The sequence below is a fragment of the Adiantum capillus-veneris genome, chromosome 16, assembly GCF_014529385.1.
Source record: "Adiantum capillus-veneris isolate H3 chromosome 16, ASM1452938v2, whole genome shotgun sequence".
NCBI classification, from domain to species: domain Eukaryota; kingdom Viridiplantae; phylum Streptophyta; class Polypodiopsida; order Polypodiales; family Pteridaceae; genus Adiantum; species Adiantum capillus-veneris.
In genome coordinates, this window is record NC_140946.1 from 75,050,927 (window position 1) to 75,065,795 (window position 14,869).

Genomic DNA, 14,869 nt, shown 5'->3' on the forward strand with positions numbered 1-14,869 from the left:
AGGTCATGTGAGGCTATGAAATGAAATGTGAAATAAAAAGAACTCATCAGTGTGTGTGTGTGTGTGTGTGTGTGTGTGTGTGTGTCTATAGAAATTACTAGAATTATGCAAGGTGAAGCTTCACTTTAACATTCTAAAACAATAAAATGCAAGAAAAGTCAAGCATGTCAGGATGTGAAATGAAGGGTGAAATAAAAGGATCCATTGACTCTTTTAAAACTAAAATAGCATTTAAGGCAAGTCTCAATCATCACTGAAAACATTGAAAGTATGCCCAATCCGACACTCCTCTAAGACTTCTTTTAGAAAGCCAAAAAGTTGTTGAGGATGCCAATCAATAGTAAAGATGAAGAGATGGGTTGAAGAGACTAGGCTAATAATAATAAGATGAAATAGTCTCAAATGGTTCATTCTATATAAACTCTCTATCTCTTATCTGTGTGAACGCTTTCATGAAGATTATAATGTACCCTTTTATTTATAAACTTGTAATTTATTTTTTAAATAAAATCTTTTAATTATGTTTTCATGTAAGATTTTAAATAAAAAATATGCTTTTATTGAACTCTCATGATGTCACATTTTTCTCCCTCCGAGGAAATAATAGGAGGAAGGTGTAAACGGTCGTCGGTGGGAGACAAGGGCATTGAAAAACAAGGTGAGAAGGCACGAAGACCTCCTAAGTTAAGGGGGAAAATGTAATTTATGGTTTAAATGAGTGCCTACAATATCCACATGATATTTTTTTGTGTTTTAATGTAAAATTATATTATCCATTATACATACTCACAAATGGTTTATATATTAGGAAAAGCTCTACTTAAACAATTGAAAGGGTCACGACGGCTTTCAGAAACAATAAAAAAGTGATAAAATTGTTACGTTGAATTAAATTGGTATCACTGTTTGGTTGGGAAAGGATTGCCTCAGCTTAGTCTTGAGCCTATTGAAAATCGAGACTAGCTAGCTGCAAACCATGGTAAACGAAAGAAAAAACAATGAAATATGTGAGAAAGTCATTCCAAAATTCTGCAAATCTCAAAATTTTTGCTAATATTTCCAGTTTTCTTCTTTGTGAGGAGGAAACTCGATCAACAGCCACTTAACAAAAGGCACTTTCTCCCACGTTAACTATGACTAAAATCAAGATATAAAATGCAAGAAATGTAAAGACATGTGAAGTTGTGAAATGAAAGGTGAAATAAAAAGAACTAATCAATATATGTGTGTGTATAGAATTTATTAGAATTATGCAAGGTGAAGCTTCACTTTAGTATTCTAAAATAATAGAATGAATAAAAACATGTGTGTGTGTGTGTGTAAAATTTACTAAAATTATGCAAGGTGAAGCTTCACTTTAGCATTCTAAAATAATAGAATGAATAAAAACATGTGTGTTTGTAAAATTTACTAAAATTATGCAAGGTGAAGCTTCACTTTAGCATTCTAAAACAATAGAATGCAAGAAAAGTAAAGATATGTCAGGATGTGAAATGAAAGGTAAGTCTCCATCATACACTAAAAACAATGAAAGTCTCCCTAACCCAACACAACACTAAGGGTTTCTTTTAGAAAGCCAAAAATACTCGAGTTGAGCCATCGAGTTGAGCCACATTAGGAAAAAATGTGGTTGGGCGACGTCAAGTTGAGCCACATTAGAAAAAATGTGGCTGGGCGACATCAAGTTGAGCCACTGTGTGGGAAAAAATACCGTTTTCAATTTCAAAATGCCGATTGGGGGCAAGGGAAAAGGAGAAATTCTACCCCAAAATAGAGGAAAATAGTGTAAAAACCTGAAATAGTAACCTAATTTTCTAAAATTTTCTCCTGGCAAATTCAAGGGAAAAAAATTTGTATGTTCGAAAAAATGATTTTTCCAGAACATTGAGTTGAGCGTTACCACCACCAGCACCATAAAGAAGATAGGCACCTCTAATTGTTGAATAATCTTTCCTTACCTTTTAACTCTTATTTAATGTTAATCGTATATACATAATATCAAAATATTTTTATATGCATGGATTAATAAGAATGTATAATTCATTTGTGAAAGTGAATGATGTTGAATGTTTGTTATATTTTTGTAATCTTAAAGTCTCTTGGTAGTATTTGTCTTGTTGGATTCTTCAATTGCCTCACATGACATTAAATATGTCAAGGGGCTTGGAAGGTGAGGAACATATTGCTATTTTAAGGCTGATTTGAATGCCTCCTTTGAGATATCAGATTCCTATAGCTTCGGTTTGCAAAAGTTTTGTGTAGGATAAAGGAGCTAGCTTGGTTGGTCGAGCACTCGACTATCGTGACCCAGGTCATGGGTTGGAGTGCAGCCAAACGACCCTGGTAGTGCTCACGATTGTGTTTGTTGTTTTGCAAGAGATTTGTGCGATCTGCCAAAAGAAAAAGGGATATATATTGAATATGTTATTTGAGAAGATCACATTATGCTACAAAGAGATATTAGAGGCCATGTAATTTTAGTTTTATGACAATTACAATTGAAAAGGTATGGAAGGTAAACTATTTGTAAGATCATGGGTACTAGCATGCTGATCTCCACCCACAGATCTTCCTTAAATAGAGCTCCTTTGTCAACTATTGGGACTCCTTGGAGTGCATGCATTACATGTGGCTCCTAGCCAAGAGCTCCTCAAAGATGACCTAAGTACGTGATTTACATCTCAAAAGTAAGCTAAGATGACGAATCAATAGTTTCTTGAAAAAAAAGGTCTTGTTATAAACATAAACCATAACAGGACATGAACATCATGCCTAGGTTCAACAAATAAAACATTTTTCTTCACATTAAATAGATTTTACAATAGGTATGTATGTCTCTACATTATGAGATTCCTCTAGCCCAACCCTCTCCGAGGTGTTACCATATATATGTTGGTGATATTCGTGAAAACACTTAGGACCGACAAGGCACTTTATCCCTTGCTAGGAGGTTTTTTCCCCCATGTATTATATATACACCCATCACTCTAGGGCTATCTTATCTTTCTGTTCGCACACTAAGCAATATACTCTTTGTTGTGTGCTTTGAGTCAAATCCATTAATCCTCAGCTTGGCGTTGATCAACCAGCAGTCATATGTGAATTGATCAAGCAGCACTCTCTCACTCTATATTGGGGTAGTGCACCATAATCAGCTATTTGTGCATCGTAATCCTTCACCAGGCCGTGAGCTGTCTAGATCACAAGAACTTTGTCAACGGCAGCCCGTCAAAGCGGCTCCCTTGCTCTGCTAATGTCATTGGCTGATGCACATCATCTGCCCGCATTTACTGCTTCCTTAGGCTTAGCATCACATTGATTGCCACATGTTGCATCCTCACTCGCCGCCCTTGGCACTTGGTAAATCCATTGGCACGTTGTTGAGTTGTTCTCTTGCTCAAGCCAACACAATTTGCGATCCACTCCTCGTCGCCTACAAGCTCAGTACCTGCATACCATTCCCTTTTGCTCGCACTTTTGTCCACATGCTATGAACCTCAAGCCCTTAACAGGTCCCGCGTTCCACGCATAATACGACAAGCCTCAAGCTTCTTTATAGGGGGCCGTTCTTGCTAATTGTGGCCTAAAAATCTTAAGGGGGCGTAGGCTTGGTGCTTCCTCTTTGTCAAGTAGAGGTTCACATAGTAGAGAAGCAAGGGAGAATTCTTGTAATAACAGGCAATCAGTAAGAGTCATTCAAATCGCAAGTTAAGGCGCTTTCAAAGCACAAGGTCTCGAGCTTCCAAAGAAAGTAGGATTTTTTGGGCACTCAAAAAATCCTTCACAAAGCAAGCTCAAAAGCACCACTAGCACCATGCACAAGCACAAAGCACGCTTCAATATGAATTTTGTGCACGCTCCAATATGAATGCATCACATGTGCATAATGCTACGTAGTAAATGTATGTAAAATTTGTGTCGAAAAGCACTTTATACCAGTTAAGACACTGCATATACATTGTCAAGGGGAGTTAAGGTGAGGGGCTCTAAGCGCACCCACTATGGTTCAACCCCTAAGACATGCGGGTGTGGGTGAGTGGACGCAATCCCGTAAAACTAGTCAAAGAAAAGATTCGAATGGCAAAAAAAAAAAGACACTACCTATACATCACGTATAAAGTAAGACCGTCCATAAGCATGAGCACATACACAAAATGAAATGTATGTGTGTTATACACCATTGTCAATCAAGTTTGCACTTTCAACAATATGGACCAATGAAGATCAACATCAACAAAATGACATGATGAAGATGACGGCAACAAACAACGAGACATGAAGAAAATTTTTGAAGGGGATACACACGAATACCCCTTCACACAAAATGAATGAATGGAATTTCTTGTATTACCTAGGACTACTAGTGAGCCTACTAAGTCCCACTTGGGAACCATAACAATGAATTTGGTAAAGAAGCACTATGATGTATCACAGGACATTGAACCATGGTCGTTGAATCCTGTGAGAATCACCATGATGTATTCAATTGAGAACCATGATGTGTTAAATCTAGTGAGTAACGCCATGATGTATCAGGTAGATGAATCATGTTAGCTTAGGAGTACACCATGATACGAACACATGAGTCAAAACCCATGAAGTCTTTGTAAAACCCCAAGTTTGGCTTAAGGAGGCGATTGTTAGGGTAAGACAAACTTGTGGCACTTTATGGAAAATCCCTCTAGCCACCTCTAAGAAAGATAAATGATGACATGGTCCAATAGCACGAGGGTGCAACCTCTCTAGCCAATGATTGTAAATCACTAAGCCTATTTTAGAGGCTATACTCTAATCAGTTAATTGCACTTTGAACTCTATCATTGTGTCTACTCTCTCTCTCTCTCTCTCGCAATTGATGTAACCTAACCCTAATATATCTCCATTTCTCCAACCCTAACCCTAACACCATGGTTAAGCTAAGGCTTCATCCACCATAATCTAATGCTAACCATTAGCAATTAGGGAATATGATTCCGCATCAACTAACTCATCATCTTGGTTTTGCGAGATGTTGTATTTGTGGAAGATTCTGTTCAACCTTTTTTATCATGTACCAGAGATAGTAATGTACGCTCACATGACATTTATGATACATTGTTGCCTCTTTTTAACGGTAAAAACTTGAATTTAAATTTCAATGAGCCACATGTACATCCTATGGGGTAAAGGGCTAAGAATCAATATGCTAAGGGTATGCCAAAATGGTTGGTGCATACTTTTTGTGATAGTAAATTGGATACACCTATATCTAGTCACACTCGTTCAGGTTCTCGCCATGCATCTTATGCGTTAGATTGTTGTGCTTTTGATGTTCCTAGTTTATGTGATGAGGAGGAACCTCGAATCACAAATTCAAAAAATTGGATGGTTGCCATGCAATCAGAATATGATGCATGTATAGAAAACGACACATGGAGTTTATGTGATTTGCCTCCTGGAAAAAAGCCCATTGGTACGAAGTGGATTTACAAGTTGAAATGTAAGCCGGATGGTGAGATTGATCGCTACAAGGCTAGAATTTGCAAAAGGTTATGCATGCCAAAAAGGCATTGACTATGAAAAGGCTTTTGCTCACACTTGTCGTATGACTACTATTTGTTTCTTATGTGCATTGGAAGCTTTTGAATGGAATGTACATCAATCAGACATTGCTACTTCTTTCTTGAATGGTGACATATTTGAAGAAGTATATGTAAAGTAGCCTCGGGGTTTTTTCTAGAAAGGACAATAATATCAAGTGTGTAATTGTAAGAAAGTTTTGTATGTGTTGAAGCAGTCTCCTCGTGCTTGGTATGAGAAAGCTAATGCTCGTTTGGTTAAACAAAGAACTTTTAATAATTCAACTGAGAGCAATTTGTACATCAAGAGTGAGGCTAATATATTTCTCATCGTTGTTCTAAACGTGGATGATTTGCTGATTACTGGTCCAAATGAGACACACAATATTGAATTCAAGATTGAATTGAATGTCACTTTCAAGATGAGAGACTTAGATCTTTTGCATCATGTCTTGGGCATACAGTTTAAGTAGTGTGATGGAGGGATTGTTGCTTTGTGTCAAGCAAGATACATAGAAACATTACTATGTAAGTTTGGACCCGAGGACTACAAACCTATTGCTACTCCAATGGAAACAGGTTTAAAATTGATTCTTCATGATGCTAGAGATCTTGCAAATGTCACACTTTATCAGTTGTTGGATGCCTTATTTATGTATGGATACGAGGTTGATATTCACCTTGCAGTCTCACACGTCATAAGATTTATGCATAGCCCATGCTCTAAGCATTGGCACAGTATTAAGAGAATCTTTTGCTATTTGAGTAATACATTGCATCTTGGGTAGTTTTATCTCAAGGGGAAATCACTACCACCAGATTTGCATGCTTTCAGATTGGGCTGGTTATTTTGTCACGCTGGTGTCCATAAGTGTTTTTTGTTTCATGCTGAGCTGTTCATGCATATCATGGTTGATCAAGAAGTAATCAATTGTGGCAAGTTCCAGTTTTGAGGCTAAGTACATTGCCATTTTCATAGCTATGGTCGAGTGTGTACGGCTTAGACACCTTATGGCTGATTTGGGTGTTGGACAGGACACTGCCAACATCATCTACACTGAGAGTTAGAGCACATTGACAATTGCAAGAAACCCAATTTTTCATGCTGGCACAAAGCACATTGAGGTGCATTATCACTAAGTCAGAGAGAGAGAGAGAGAGAGAGAGAGAGAGAGAGAGAGAGAGAGAGAGAGAGAGAGAGAGAGAGAGAGACTCTACAAGAGAGATCATCTTGGTTTATGTGCCAACACAGGACAACCTTGCAGATCTGTTCACAAAGGCATTGCCTCGTGAGAATTTTGAAGCTTCCAACAAAGCTTTGGGCTTGCTTCCCTTTGTGGATTGATCATGTCTTCAGGGTATGGCACTTCCCTATACACTATGTGTCAACTCTCATTCACCGCATCACTCCCAGGGAAAATTTGTGACCACATATGTGGTGGTGATGTGTGTGAATACACTTAGGACCGCCGATACACTTTTTCCCTGACTAGGAGGTTTTTCCCCTTGTGCATCACTCTAGGGATATCATATCTTCTTATTTTTACACTAAGCATATACTCTCTGTCGTGTGCCTTGAGCTTCTTCATCTTCTCCAAGTTGTGTGTGCATTTGTGCAACCCTAATTCCACCATGAGGTTGTCGTGCTTCCAAAATTTGGTTTAATAAAAAGACAAAATCATTAAAAATAATTTATTAACAAGCTTTTCTTGATATATAATAATTTTGGTCTCTTTAATTGTTATTGATGCGCAAGGGTAGAGTACGGAAGCTCTAAGACGTTTTTGATAGATATAGAGAGGGATTCTCTATAGGTGTAGTCCCTTATGCTTGCAGTTTGAGGTATGTGGCAGCATGCAAGGCACTAACATGGCAGATAGGCATTAGAGGCAATTGAATTCAATTCTTCTCAGATTCTTCGGCAATACTCAAGAAAAGCCATGTGCAGTGATCCATTAGATGAAGCACATTGGTATTGATTTCTCCATAAAGATTCAAGAGTCTTGCAGATGTACATATGAGAGGAGGACTACACTGTCGCATCAACTATTCAAAGAGAAAAGGAGTTCAAGTTTGAAAAAAGGGCTTAATTGCATCAAGAAGTTACTAGACATTGCATGATCTTTGTCCCCTTTTTTATAGTCAATGTACCCCTTGGACTTGAATTCATGATTCCTTGACAGGTATGCCCAAGTGGACAGTGTTGTGGATGCAAAGCTTGAATGATCACCTATGACTATGCAAGATGCATTCACAATGAGATTGTTAGTCAAGGCATGTTGAATAAGAAAGCACCAAGAAGCTCAAGGGTGTTTTCAGTGGATTCAAGAGGTTGATGCTCAAGAAAGTGAGATTATGCAAGATGTTGATGTGGACAACAAATTCATGCTAACATTGTTAGTAGTCAAAGGTGGATAGGTATGATAAATACAATACAAAAAAAAGGATACGTTAAGTATAAATAGACGTAGATATCTACTTAGGCATGGTTACATACACGTAAATATGCATGCATATACACACATCATGTGTACTGATAAGTGTGTATAAGTAACAACTAGTATTTATCATACGGTCTGGAAAGAATGATGAACACAAGTTTGGAATGCAACCTTGCGTCCTATTGCCAAAAAACCAACGTGCTTGGCAATGCTTTTTGTTTAACATCAATCCAATTGAGGTCAACAAAAAATTATCAATGAGTGTTCCTCTCTAGGTGTGGTCTCTTGGAATACATTGATTGCAGATTTACCAACATGGGCAAGGTGTTGAACTTGCATTTTGAAGGAATGTGGCATTATGTAGAATTCTTACATACGCAAGTAAATTCATGACTGTAATGGTAATTGAGGGTGACTACAAAATATGTCATGTTTGGCAATGCTTTGGTCAATATGTATGCCAAGTATGGTGTACTTTCAAAACAACAAGATCCTTATAAGCATTAGGTCCAAGGTGAGGTCTTTTTCAACGAATCGTTGTAGGATATACCCCAAAGGGAGAAAACCACGAAGGTCTAGGCTCTTTTCAGCAAATGCAAAGCGAGGATTTTTCTTTGGATGTAGTCTATTAATGGCAGGATAGTTACAAGTGGTGGCATGCAAGAAACACAAAAGCTGGAGCACACGAGATTAAAATTTGCTCAGAAGCTACCTCGACATAAATTTTCTTTTAATTCCCATTAGAATGTTTGTGAGACATGAGGCAATGACATATAGTGTCATCATACAAAGCATTCCCTTGAAGGTCTCGCTCCTCCTAAATCAATAAACCAAAGGTCAAAAGTTTGCAAACCTGGCCCATTTTGACCATACCTTGTGTGGCAAAGCATTATCTTTTGATATGCGTGTATGGTCAATTTCAACAAGAATGTTTTTTTTTGTTTTTTTTTTTGGTGAGGGGGGGGGGGGGGGGATATCAAACAAGAACCACACGTAGCATGTGCTAAAAACGACAGAGAGAGCTCGTAGCAACCAACTAGGAACCTCCTCCACAAGTGACCCACCCCAAGAGGAGGATGGTTCAAGGGCAAGAGCCCTAGCCAAGTGAGCACAAGGTGTTCCTCTAGAGGGGACCCAATGGGGAGTTAGAACCTACAACCCATAGGTTGAGAGGCCAAAAGCCTTTACCATTAGACCAACTCTTTGGGGACTTGCAATAGCCAATTTTACAGAACTGCACCCACAATTTTTCGGGTACCCACACTTACAAGGATTTAACCATAGTGGGCACAATTAAAGCCCCTCGCTTTTACCACTAGGCCAACACCCCGTTTGATTGAGAGAGAGAGAGAGAGAGAGAGAGCCCCTCGCTTTTACCACTAGGCCAACACCCCTTTTGAGAGAGAGAGAGAGAGAGAGAGACTCTTTTTACATCATCACGAATAGGAATTCATTCAAATCAAGGAGTGCTTTCGCATCAAAATTTTAGGCAAGATTTAAATAAACCTGCCCAAGCATTACCAATTAGGAAAAAACTGGTGAATCCAAAGAGAGAGCCAATGGATCTTGTGCCTTGCCTTTTGTGTCCAAGTTAAGGACAGTATATTTGGACCACTTAGGCCATGCCCTTTACTAGTCTTAGTAATAAAATCACAGCTTTCATAGACAATGACCCTTAAAACAGTAGGTGCTACCGTTTTTGAAAAAGAAAAGAAGGGCGAATCTACGCGAGATGTTGCCATGGCGAGAGGGCGGGTGTGGCGAGGAGGGAGAAGAGATCCCCTGTGGCGCAAACAAGAAGGAAACGGAATGGGTGCTGCAGTATGACAGGCTGGCAGGCACATGACGACCAACGGGAGAGGCAAGGCAAAGCGAGACAGGCGGCAGCGAGGCGAAGGCGACGGCCAGGAGGGCGCGGCGCCAGGTGGTACTGTGCGATGGCGACAGCGAGGCGGGGGTCACACCAGCTGTTTGTTGTTATTAAAAACGCCTTGCAATTAGCAGCAGGTGCGCATGAATGCCCGATTGGTTACGGGTACCTCCAATCTTGAGACTCCTTATTAAAGGATAATAGGAACCGGAAGGCTATGAGGCTTATGCAGGCTTAAGAGGTAAGCCTCAGATGGAGGAATCTCGTAAACTAATGAGTAAATCCAAAGCGGAGCCAAATCACTACTCTAAACTTTCTCTAGTAGTAGTAGATGACGAATCACTACTCTAAACTTTCTTGCAAAGCTGCACCCAAGAAACAGATGCGAGACGAAACATGAGCAACTACTACGACTGCAAAGGAAAATAATAAGATGATCACAAATTTCCAATGCCCAATGAGACCGACCATCCATACAGAGTGCGACAACATGTGTTCATCTTCGCTGGGTGCAGAAAATTGCATCTTATATTTGGCCAAAATCGGCACCACAATGGACCTTATCAAGGATAGTGTAATGCCCATCATAAAATCAAAGGAGCGAGCCATATACAACAATGTATTGATGCAGTCATACCACACATTCTTAACACAACCAAGTGCTTTCCAACATTCATCCCAAATAGTGCTCATGTAGACTGCATTAGCAAGCCTGACGAGTTGAATCTGCTCTAACATGAGCTATTCTTCCCACAACAGAAAAATCCGCATCTTTTGGTAGAGCAAATCCATCTTAACCATTGCCTCAATACCATTCGCACAGCTGTCTGCCATTCCGCTACATGGGCAGCCAATAGATATCCAGCATGGATGCTGTACATGCTTTTGCCCTAGTACTAAAACCATTAGGAGTATTAGGACTTACCTGAGCAATGTGTCAATGGCAAAAGGCTCATTGTGATCACAGCTTCCTAATTCTCGAGAAAAGCTCCAGCATGAGAGAGACAAAAACACAACAGCAGAGTTCACTTCGTGCACTTGCCTTGCATGGTGTGCTCTGTTCCACCTCACTCACACGTCGAGGCCAATAGAATAAATTTAGGACTCCATCAATATCGAAACATCTGTACGCCCAGCTTTAGAATTGCAAATTTGACAGAATTCGGAGCATCCAAGAGCTATTTCGAGCTGAACAGGGGATTGGGGGGGGAAAAGGATATATCAACAATATTGTACAGCATAAAGCAAACAGGATCATACGAGAGGTGCGGTAACCAAAAAAGATGAAACCCAGCAAGAATAATACAAGGTAGGAAGGAAGATCAGGTCCATGACAGCCTAAGTGTGCCTTCAAGTAGGCACCAGTACATTTGAACCCTCCAAATGTTCCACATATGTCGTGAAGCCTGCAACAAAGAGCCCAACAGAGATAACAAACACAAAGACGTAACGAACTTTTCCCCACAGTCCTGAACACAAATTGCTTTGTTTTTTCTGTTGGGAAAGCATGGAAATTTTGAGCTCCACATCCGGCATATTGCCTTGACCACCTGCATCATGATGTGAACTTAAGTGCCCCTTGACCTTCTCATAATCGTCACATGTACTTGAATGTCTGCTCAATGCATGATTCTGATGTTGCTTTGACTTATCTTCTTCAAAACATGCCCCTGAATACATTAATTCAGACAGCCTCACTTTTTGCAATATAGAAGAAGCATGATGCCTGACCCGTCTCTTCACCATGCTGCTACTGTCTGCCGAATTCAAGTTCACTTGTGTGTCTCCTTCAGAGAACAAGGCACAACTTTCCGAACCAGAATTGCTTTCTGTAGAAATTCTGCTGATCTTTGAGTCAGCATAACAACTGCCCTCCTCGCTCTGACATGAAGCACCCACAAGGCAACGTGCATCATCTGGTGTTCCAACATCAGATGATTCAGAGAGAATCTGATTCTCTTGATCTAAGTTTATCTCATACTCGTAATCGAACTGAAGGGTGCGCACTAATCTTTGAGGGGTCATCATCAAGTCCCCATTCAGCGACAGATTCTGCAAGAATAACATCAGTGTTAAGAACCATCACAAAAGAATAAGAAGAAGAAGGGGACTTTTGACGAAGTACGAACAGTCACAAGAGACCTTAAAGATCTATCCATCGAGTCTATCTCGAAGATCAAAGAGGTACAAGTTAGGCCATCGAAGAAAAGTTTTTCCACACTACCTGCATGTTGGAGCCGTGATCTGAAGCAATGCTGCTTTCACAATCACTAGCACTCTCCTTGTCCGGTGAGTAGATGCCTTCTGTCCCACAGCACAAGTCTGTCCCTGACGAATCAACTCGACTGCTTCCACCGAAGTCTTGATCAAATGAGTTGCAAACTTCCCCATCATTGCAATGTTCCTCTTCTTGGTCACAAATCTCTTTCTTAACAAAGCTCGCCACATTTGATGTGTTATAGCCCAATGAGACATCCATTTCATCTTCAAAGAGATATTTTTGCTTCCCAAAGTGTTTCTCCAGCAAAGTAGTCACGGAAGAATCTCTCTCACCAAACTCTCTTTCCCCTCGAAATGGAACAATTGGTGTGTGTGGACTGTCAAACAAGCTCCAGTTCTCCACCTGAGTTGTCCTTGATGAAATCTGTGGCCATAACAAGGGGGAGTCTTTCTTGGGCATCCATGTTTTGCTCTGCTGTACATCCCTGGAAGCTGGGACTCTAATATTGTTAGCCGGAGCAACATTCTCTTTGTATTCAGAAAGCCTGGATGCCACATGCCGCTTGCGTGTAGGCACATCCGAAGTAGAATTTGCAAGTGAAGATTGCTGCAGAGGCCCAAGAGGCAGACGCCTTAACCATCTATCAGACTTGTGTAAGGATGGTGTAGATGCAACCAGAGGACCATGGCATGGCGTCCCATTTAGTGGAAGCCCTCCATCACGTCTAGCCAGAGCAGGGGACTTCATATGAGCATTATGGGCCAACCTGCAGAAGCTTTGCTGCATGCTTTTTCCTGTAACCGTAGATGCACATATTTTGTCACATGGGTTGGCATATGATGCATATGAGTTAGCTGTTTTCAGAGCATCGGCTGCAGCCGTACGCACCCCGGCTACTTCATCTTGTTGGCATTCCTGTAAAACCCCAACAATAGGACTGAGGTCCAAATCAAGCAACTCTGCATCTGCAATTTTCAAAATGCTCTCCAGAAGCTGTGCTGCAGCTACACGCTTCATTGTGCTACTTGAATTCTGTAAGATATCCATGCCAGCTGCTAGCAATGGTGCACCATAGCCCTGTATGACCACACCACTGCTTATCGAAGCCAAAGACCGCATTAGGTCCATGTGGGCAACTGTCTGTATGCTTTCATCTACAAGCCCCTGCATGCCCTTTGCACACACAAGCTCCTGGAGATCAAGAGGAGCACATTTCCATCTGTCAGATTCGACCAAGCTTTGCAAGCAAGAGGCAGCACCTGAAGATAGATGCAGAGGGTCAGGGATTAAGAGAGCGGAGAGCAGAGGGCGGCAGAGGCTTCGAAGCGTCTCTTCATTGGAAGCAGGATCACGGGAGGAGTCGATGGTGTGGATGGCGAGGGTGGAGACAACCTGCATGCAAGCCGGATGGAGCTGCAAGGAGGAGGATAGGGAAGACAAAACACAGGACATGATACGGGGAAGGTATGGGATTAAGGAATGCTTGTGGAGCTTTGCAAGCGTGCTGTAGACATGAATGGCGAGAGGAGAGGAAGCTTCTCCATCAATACGCGGCGGTGGAGGATCAAGATAGCCGGATAAGGCGTCCATACCCAATTCTTCAGAAAGATGGCGAGCCTCGACCTGCATAGCTAGCAAGGTCCACTACTCTATGGGCGTTGGGGAGTCGTATTTCTGGAATATGGCGGGCCTCGACCTCCATAGCCAGCGAGCTCTGCTACTCTGCAGTCGTTGTGAGCAGCACAGCTCTCCTGTCCCTCCCTCTCCCTCTCCCTCTCTCACAGATTCGAAAATGAAAGGAGGGGGAACTCGTCTGCTATCGAGACTCGCGAGAACCCACATGCTAGCATTTTTGAATTTTCAACGATTGAATTGTACATGAGCCTTCTCGTAAGGCAGATTCCCACCCTCCCTACTATATCATGGGGGAGTTGTTTAGTGAGCTCAAGTTTGGGGGTAAATCTTGGGCATAGGTGACTCATGAGCCACTCCACCGCTGATCTTGTGTCCCTACTTCACCAATCCTGCCCCTTTCATATCCTTGAATCAGCACACAACAACACCGAACGTAGTTCAATGAACACCACTAGTGCTTCATTAGGATCCATCCTACACACATGACATGACAAGTCAAACACCCCCCTAATAAGGCATGTCGTAAAATATCTAAGGCCCCGTTACACCCGTACGGATGTCTCCTTCTCAGGTTGTGTTGGACCAATCCAAGAAGTCGCCTTGGCTTCTCGTTCTCACACAAGTCTGGAGGACCCTCCCCTCTTTGCATCTCTAGCGTGCCAGCTGATTGGCATGAAGCCTTCAAGGTTGGGTGACCCCCCCATGCTACCTAGACACATCTAAGAAGCACGTGAACATCTTTGATTTTTCAATTCGCTGCAGCATTTGGAGTATTTTTTGTCTTTTTTTTTATGTTTAGAATCTACCCAGTCTGACTAGACAAGCGTACCCTTTTCACTCAAGGATGGGCACCTGCCTCAACTCTGCCATGCCATTGGGCACTACCTATGTGGGACACAAGCCTATGGCTAGGGTGCAGACTTTGACCTGTATAGTCCATGTGGCATTGCCTAGTTATACATGGACCACTACATCCCCACCATTGTCGGGTTTGACCACCTTTGTTGGGGAGATTATTCTCTTATGTTTCATCATTATGTGCTAGCCCTAGATGCTACCTCTCTCAATATAAAGAAGCAAGCATGTACACACTTTCTTTTGTCGTGCAAAGCTAGTTTATTTTGAGTCTACATTGTTGTCTCCT

General features: G+C 41.3%; 1 protein-coding gene across 1 annotated transcript; it reads right to left on the bottom strand.

The window, feature by feature from the left end:
- Nucleotides 1-10,001: 10,001 nt before the first annotated feature.
- On the bottom strand, nt 10,002-13,924 carry LOC147439290 (uncharacterized). The gene is made up of 2 exons (XM_086485159.1): nt 12,094-13,924; nt 10,002-11,921 (listed from the first exon to the last, which is right to left on the bottom strand). The coding sequence occupies exons 1-2, from the start codon at nt 13,717-13,719 to the stop codon at nt 11,220-11,222; spliced, it is 2,328 nt and encodes a 775-aa protein (XP_086341285.1). The 5' UTR covers nt 13,720-13,924; the 3' UTR covers nt 10,002-11,219.
- Between the last annotated feature and the right edge of the window lie 945 nt (nt 13,925-14,869).